At 68.3% G+C, this 7,500-nt stretch overlaps 1 protein-coding gene across 1 annotated transcript; it reads right to left on the reverse strand.

Moving 5' to 3' along the window:
- Positions 1-1,494: 1,494 nt before the first annotated feature.
- Positions 1,495-4,771, reverse strand: LOC140265034 (uncharacterized). The gene is made up of 4 exons (XM_072360907.1): positions 4,755-4,771; positions 3,311-3,482; positions 2,176-2,766; positions 1,495-2,007 (listed from the first exon to the last, which is right to left on the reverse strand). The coding sequence occupies exons 1-4, from the start codon at positions 4,769-4,771 to the stop codon at positions 1,984-1,986; spliced, it is 804 nt and encodes a 267-aa protein (XP_072217008.1). The 3' UTR covers positions 1,495-1,983.
- Between the last annotated feature and the right edge of the window lie 2,729 nt (positions 4,772-7,500).

Genomic DNA, 7,500 nt, shown 5'->3' on the forward strand with positions numbered 1-7,500 from the left:
GCTCACCCCCCCCCTTTTTCTTTTTCTTTTCTTTTTTTTCCCTTTTTTTAGCTCACCCCCCCCCTTTTTTCTTTTTTTTTTTTTCTTTTTTTCCCCTTTTTTTAGCTCACCCCCCCCTTTTTCTTTTTTTTTTCTTTTTTTTTTTCCCTTTTTTTAGCTCACCCCCCCCTTTTTTCTTTTTTTTTCCTTCATTTTTCCTTTTTTTTCCTTGTATATTTTCCCTTTTGTTTTTTTTTTCCTTTTCTCTTTTTTCCCCTTTTTTTTCCTTGTATTTTTTCCCTTATTGTTTTTTTTTTCCTTTTCTCTTTTTTCCCCTTTTTTTTCCTTACCCCCCCCTCTTTTTCCCCCATTTATTTATTTATTTATTTATTTACGCGTTTAGTTTTGATTTATCGCTTCTTCCCGCCCCCCCCCCCATCTTTTACGTCTTTATTGTTTTTATTATCGTTATATGATTATTCCGTTACCACGAAACGCTACGATCTTTCTGTGCATTTTAAAATCTTCTTCTCTTTTCTTTGACTGACTTGCGGCTTCTTTCCTTTTCTCTTTTTTTTTTTTTCGTCGTCGCTCGTCCGCGCGCGCCAACGCGTGAGTAGGCCCGGCCCGGCTCGGCGCGCCCTCTGTCGCGAAGAAAGGGGTCTCTGGCGAGGCGAGGGGGTCCGTGACGGGGTTGCGGGTAGGACCTGGCTGCCGGTACCGGCCCGAGCTTCCCGCTCCGCGTCCGTCCTCCGCCCTTCTCCCCAGTTCCCCCCCCCCGCCCTCCCCCATCCCCTCCCACCACCACCACCGCCGCGCGAGCCAGAACCCGACCCGTACCCGAAAGCGGCCCGCCTAGCCCTGACCCCCCAGGCCTCGCCCTTAACCCCATCACCCTCTCCCGGACGCGTCTCGCCCGCCCGGCCCGCGTGGCTTTTGTTTTGTTTTGTTTTTTTTCGCGGGGGTTTTTTGTTTGGTCGGTTGGTCGCTCGCCTGCTTGTTTGTTTGTCTGGTCCGCCCGGCTCCCAGCGACCGCAGTTGCAAAGCGGCGGAAGCTAGAGGCTGCCGGCGGGGCGGCTGGACTCGGCTAAGCCGGCGAGAGCTTCCCGTTGCGGAAGGGGGGGGGGGGGGGGGGGGGGCCTCCGGTCTGAGGCGGGTGCGGCGGGGCCTTGACGATCGCTAGGCTCAGGTCTAGCCGCCGTGCTTGGAATGCCCTTCCTTGGCAGGAAGCAGAGGGTGGTTTCAGTGAGTGAGCGAGCGAGCGAGCGGAGGCGGCAGCAGCTCGCCCGCGTCCTCAGGACCTCGGGGCCGATCTCGGGCCGGCCTTTGGGAAGGAAACCGGCTCTGAACCGGCTCGCGATGGACTCCGCCCGAGCGAGCGGGGCCCCCGCACGGGCGCCGGTTAACCGGCCGGCGGCTCTCCGGACCGGTCGAAGGGCTTTCGACCGGCTCCGAAGGGGGAAGCCGGAGGGGAATCCGGTGTGACGGCGGAAGGCGGAAGGACACGAGGACGGCAACGGATATCCAAACGTTTATTGAGGAGGAAAAACTCACCGATGCGGACGCCTTCGCCGGGAAGGAACGCCGAGGCCGTCTCCGCCGGGGAGCCGTCTCCGAGAGATGCCGCGCCGCCTCGGCGGCGCTCGGCCCTTCGAGGAGGTCCGGAGGAAGCGGAGTCGAGCTCCACCCTTTTCCGGGAGCGCGGCGTCGCGGTTTCGCGGCGTCGCTCTCGATATTCTACGTCGCGACGTCGCGCGCGCGCGCTACGCGTCTACGTATCCCAGGGGACGTCGCGGCCAGAGATAGCTCGCGGGAGGAGGATTATCTCGCTCCCAGGCTGGACTTCTCTCTCTCTCTCCCCCTCTCTCTCTGACTCTCGGGGCGCGAGGAGCGCTCCGGCCGCGTCCGTCGCCTGGAGTTCACAGCAGGCCTCTGGGTTTTCGGGGACTCTCTCTCTCTGTTTCGTTCGATGGACGAGCCTCGACGAGATCGTATTCTACGACGTTACCTCGTGCTCCGACACCGTATCTAGTAAAAGAAGTTTTCCCCCTTAGATTGCTGCCGCTGTTCTTTCCGCCCCCCTTTTTCCCCTCCCTTTCCGGGCCGGGGGCCCGACGGGGCGGCGGCGGCGGCGGCCCCCGTCGCGGGCACGGGTAAATCTAGGTGACCCGTGACACGCGGCGAAACGACTCTCACCTGTGCTCCCGCAGCTGACCCGACGCTCGCCTCGGCCGATCCGTCAGAGGTCCGGCGCCGCGGCGACCCGTTCCCCGTACAGACGGAGAAGGGCTGAGGGATGCCGTCGCCGCGGGTAAACGGCGGCGAAAGCCTCCGAGTCGTCCCGTCGGAGCGCGCGAGGATTCGTCGGAGAAGGTCTCGTCGCCGGTACCCCGCGCTAGGCCTTCTCGCGTACCTCCTGGGGGCGACCGCGCCTGCTGCCGCCCTCGGGCGCCCGTAGGCCGGTGCGCGTCGCGTGGGAAAGAAAGGGGACGAGTCAAGAAAAATCCGCGGAGAGCGTCCTTTCGCACGGGCCGCTTCTGCCGAGCGAGCCCCCGTTCCCCCCCCCCCCCCCCCCTTCGCGTCCTCCCCCACCCGGAAACGCCTCCGCCTCCGTGGCCGCGGGGTCCGAGGCGGGAACCGCCTCCGCCGCGGCCAGAGCTCCGGCAGAAGAGGAACAAAGTCCCCTCTGTCCCGACCTACCGTCCAGCGAAATCGCAGCCGAGGGAACGGGCTCGGCGGAATCGGCGGGGAATAGAAGACCCCGGTGACCTCGACTCTAGTCCGGCGCTGCCAAGAGACGGGAGAGGTGCAGGATAAGTGGGAGGCCCACCCCCCCTCGGCGCTTCGGGCGGGAGACCCCCGCCGCGCCGCGGCCCGGCTGCCGGTGAAATCAGATCGATTTTTCGCTTTTTTTTCTTTTTTTTTTTTTCCACCACGGTCTCCACTGGCGCGTGCTCTCTCTCTCGCTCTCTCTCGCTCTCTCTCGCTCTCTCTCCCCCCCCCCACCCGCCATCCTTCTTTTACCCGGTCTCCAACCAGCGCCCCCCCACCCCGCACCCCCCCACGCCGGCCGAGAGAGCCGCGGGACTTTTTACATTTTCCCATTTATCCTTCCAACCCCCCCCACCCCCCGGCACCCTCGGCACGAGCCCGGGGACCGGAAGAGTCGAACGAGCGCGACTCGGCAACGGCGGCGCCCGCGCCCGCGCCCCCGCCCGCGCCCCCGCCCGCGCCCGCGCCCCCGCCCCCGCCCCCGCGGCCACCCCGCGCCTCCCGCCGGCCCACCTCTCTGCCGACCGCTGCCGTCTACCCGCTGTTCTTCCATCCTTACCCCGCCGAGGCGAGCGACCGCGCGCCGTCCGGGCCGACCGCCGTCCCGGATTTCCGGCAGACCGGCCGGAATTCCATCACCAACGGCCCTCCCGGTGGGCGCGGCCCCGGCTCGCGCACGCGCGCTTCCTCCGGAGGGCCGGGCCGCATCCGAGCCTGTCCGGCAGCGACCTCTAGAGTCCGGGGCGGAGCCGGGTAGACCGTGGCGACCGAATCGAGCGGCACGGGCAGCGCCCCCTAGCCACCGCCGCCGATCCCGTGCCGCTCGGAGCCGGGTAGACAGTGCCGACCCAGTCGAGTCGCACGGGCAGCGACCCCTAGCCGCCGCCGCCGCCGAGCCCGAGTGCCGCTCGGACCCGGGTAGACCCTGCCGACCTAGTCGAGTCGCACGGGCAGCGCCCCCTAGCCTGCGCCGCCGTGCCCGAGTGCCGCTGTTAACCGGGTAGACCTTGCCGACCTAGTCGAGCCGCACGGGCAGCGCCCCCTGGCCTGCGCCGCCGTGCCCGAGTGCCGCTCGGACCCGGGTAGACCCTGCCGACCTAGTCGAGTCGCACGGGCAGCGCCCCCTAGCCTGCGCCGCAGTGCCCGAGTGCCGCTGTTAACCGGGTAGACCCTGCCGACCTAGTCGAGTCGCACGGGCAGCGCCCCCTAGCCTGCGCCGTCGTGCCCGAGTGCCGCTGTTAACCGGGTAGACCTTGCCGACCTAGTCGAGCCGCACGGGCAGCGCCCCCTGGTCTGCGCCGCCGTGCCCGAGTGCCGCTGTTAACCGGGTAGACCCTGCCGACCTAGTCGAGTCGCACGGGCAGCGCCCCCTAGCCTGCGCCGCCGTGCCCGAGTGCCGCTCGGACCCGGGTAGACCCTGCCGACCTAGTCGAGTCGCACGGGCAGCGCCCCCTAGCCTGCGCCGCCGAGCCCGAGTGCCGCTCGGACCCGGGTAGACCGTGCCGACCTGGTCGAGCCGCACGGGCAGCGCCCCCTGGCCCGCGCCGCCGAGCCCGAGTGCCGCTCGGACCCGGGTAGAACCTTCCGACCGACTCGAGTCGCACATGCACCGACCCCTAATTTCCGCCGCCCTGCCCGAAAGCAGCTCGTAACCAGGTAGACCCTGCCCACCTACTCGAGCCGCACCGGCAGCGCCCCCTAGCCTGCTCCGCCGTGCCCGAGTGCCGCTGTTAACCGGGTAGACCTTGCCGACCTAGTCGAGCCGCACGGGCAGCGCCCCCTAGCCTGCGCCGCCGAGCCCGAGTGCCGCTGTTAACCGGGTAGACCTTGCCGACCTAGTCGAGCCGCTCGGGCAGCGCCCCCTAGCCTCCGCCGCCGTGCCCGAGTGCCGCTGTTAACCGGGTAGACCGTGCCAACCTAGTCGAGTCGCACGGGCAGCGCCCCCTGGCCTGCGCCGCCGAGCCCGAGTGCCCCTCGAAACCGGGTAGAACCTAACGACCGACTCGAGTCGCACATGCATCGACCCCTAATTTCCGCCGCCGTGCCCGAAAGCAGCTCGTAACCAGGTAGACCCTGCCCACCTACTCGAGTCGCAAGGGCAGCGAACCCTTGCTGCCGCCGCCGAGCACGAGTGTTGATCTGAGCCGGGTAGACAGTGCCGACCGACTCGAGCCACACGAAGAGCGCCCCCTGGTCTGCGCCGCCGTGCCCGAGTGCCGCTGTTAACCGGGTAGACCTTGCCGACCTAGTCGAGTCGCACGGGCAGCGCCCCCTAGCCTGCGCCGTCGTGCCCGAGTGCCGCTGTTAACCGGGTAGACCTTGCCGACCTAGTCGAGCCGCACGGGCAGCGCCCCCTAGCCTGCGCCGTCGTGCCCGAGTGCCGCTGTTAACCGGGTAGACCTTGCCGACGTAGTCGAGCCGCACGGGCAGCGCCCCCTGGCCTGCGCCGCCGTGCCCGAGTGCCGCTCGGACCCGGGTAGACCGTGCCGACCTGGTCGAGCCGCACGGGCAGCGCCCCCTAGCCTGCGCCGCCGTGCCCGAGTGCCGCTGTTAACCGGGTAGACCCTGCCGACCTAGTCGAGTCGCACGGGCAGCGCCCCCTAGCCTGCGCCGTCGTGCCCGAGTGCCCCTCGAAACCGGGTAGACCTTGCCGACGTAGTCGAGCCGCACGGGCAGCGCCCCCTGGCCTGCGCCGCCGAGCCCGAGTGCCGCTCGGACCCGGGTAGACCCTGCCGACCTAGTCGAGTCGCACGGGCTGCGCCCCCTAGCCTGCGCCGCCGTGCCCGAGTGCCGCTGTTAACCGGATAGACCTTGCCGACCTAGTCGAGTCGCACGGGCAGCGCCCCCTGGCCTCCGCCGCCGAGCCCGAGTGCCGCTCGGACCCGGGTAGACCCTGCCGACCTAGTCGAGCCGCACGGGCATCGCCCCCTAGCCTGCGCCGCCGAGCCCGAGTGCCGCTCGGACCCGGGTAGACCCTGCCGACCTAGTCGAGCCGCGCGGGCAGCGCCCCCTGGCCTGCGCCGCCGAGCCCGAGTGCCGCTCGGACCCGGGTAGACCGTGCCGACCTGGTCGAGCCGCACGGGCAGCGCCCCCTGGCCCGCGCCGCCGAGCCCGAGTGCCCCTCGAAACCGGGTAGAACCTTCCGACCGACTCGAGTCGCACATGCATCGACCCCTAATTTCCGCCGCCGTGCCCGAAAGCAGCTCGTAACCAGGTAGACCCTGCCCACCTACTCGAGTCGCAAGGGCAGCGAACCCTTGCTGCCGCCGCCGAGCACGAGTGTTGATCTGAGCCGGGTAGACAGTGCCGACCGACTCGAGCCACACGAAGAGCGACCCTTAGCCGCCGCCGCCGAGCCCGAGTGCCACTGGTTACCGGGTAGACCCTGCTGACCGACTCGAGTCGCACGGGCAGCGACCCCAAGCCGCCGCCGCTGAGCCCGAAAGCCGCTCGTAACCGGGTAGACCCCTGCGGACCTAGTCGAGTTGCACGGGCAGCAACGCCTAGCCGCCACCGCCCTGCCCGAGTGCCACTGGTAACCAGGCAGACCCTGCCGACCGACTTGAGTCGCACTGGCAGCGACCCCTAGCCGCCGCTGCCGAGCCCGAGTGCCACTCGTAACCGAGTAGACCCTTCCGACCGACTCGAGCCACAGGTGCAGCAACGCCTAGCCGCCGACGCTGAGCTGGAAAGCCGCTAATTACGAGGTAGACCCTGCCGACCGACTCGAGCCGCACGTGCAGTGACCTATTGCCGCCGCTGCCAAGCCCGAGTGCCGCTCGTAACCGGGAAGACCCTGCCGACCGACTCGAGCCGCACTGACAGCGACCCCTAGCCGCCGCCGCCGAGCCCGAGTGCCGCTGTTAACCGGGTAGACCTTGCCGACCGGCTCGAGACGGATGGGCAGCGACCCTCGGGCGCTGCCGCGGAACGTGCGAGCCGAACGCAGTGCACCGAGACCGTGCGTACTACGCTCCGATCGGCTCGGTCATTCCGCGGCGGAGGACAGTTGGTTGCATTCGCGCAGGCTCGGGTGCGCCGGCACGGTCCAACCTATCTCGGCGGGCTCCGCTCCACTCGATCGTTCCCCGGCAGAAGCCGGTTGTCGCTTCTGTGGCGGCTCGCGTGCGCCGGCACGGTTTCCCCGGCCCCGGCGGGCTCCGGTCCGCTCCGTGCTTCCGCGGCGGCAGACGGGCGTCTCAGCCGCGCCGGCTCGCGTGCGGCGGCACGGTGCAACCTATCTCGGCGGGCTCCACTCCACTCGATCGTTCCGCGGCATAAGCCAGGTGTCGCTTCCGTGGCGTCTCGGGTGCGCCGGCACGGTCTACCCGGCTCCGAGCGGCACTCGGGCTCGGCGGCGGCGGCTAGGGGTCGCTGCCCGTGCGGCTCGACCAGGTCGGCACGGTCTTCCCGGGTCCGAGCGGCACTCGGGCTCGGCGGCGCAGGCCAGGGGGCGCTGCCCGTGCGGCTCGACCAGGTCGGCACGGTCTACCCGGGTCCGAGCGGCACTCGGGCTCGGCGGCGGCGGCTAGGGGTCGCTGCCCGTGCGGCTCGAGTCGGTCGCCACGGTCTACCCGGGTCCGAGCGGCACTCGGGCTCGGCGGCGGCGGCTAGGGGTCGCTGCCCGTGCCGCTCGAGTCGGTCGCCACGGTCTACCCGGCTCCGAGCGGCACTCGGGCTCGGCGGCGGCGGCTAGGGGTCGCTGCCCGTGCGGCTCGAGTCGGTCGCCACGGTCTACCCGGCTCCGAG

The sequence above is a fragment of the Excalfactoria chinensis genome, unplaced genomic scaffold (genome assembly GCF_039878825.1).
Source record: "Excalfactoria chinensis isolate bCotChi1 unplaced genomic scaffold, bCotChi1.hap2 Scaffold_397, whole genome shotgun sequence".
NCBI lineage: Eukaryota > Metazoa > Chordata > Aves > Galliformes > Phasianidae > Excalfactoria > Excalfactoria chinensis.

Coding starts and splice junctions, on each gene's coding strand:
- LOC140265034 (XM_072360907.1), bottom strand. Junction 2,767..3,310: donor CGGTCGCTCGCCTCGGCGGG/GTAAGGATGGAA, acceptor GTCTCTTGGCAG/CGCCGGACTAGAGTCGAGGT. Junction 2,008..2,175: donor GGTCAGCTGCGGGAGCACAG/GTGAGAGTCGTT, acceptor TTCTTTTACTAG/ATACGGTGTCGGAGCACGAG.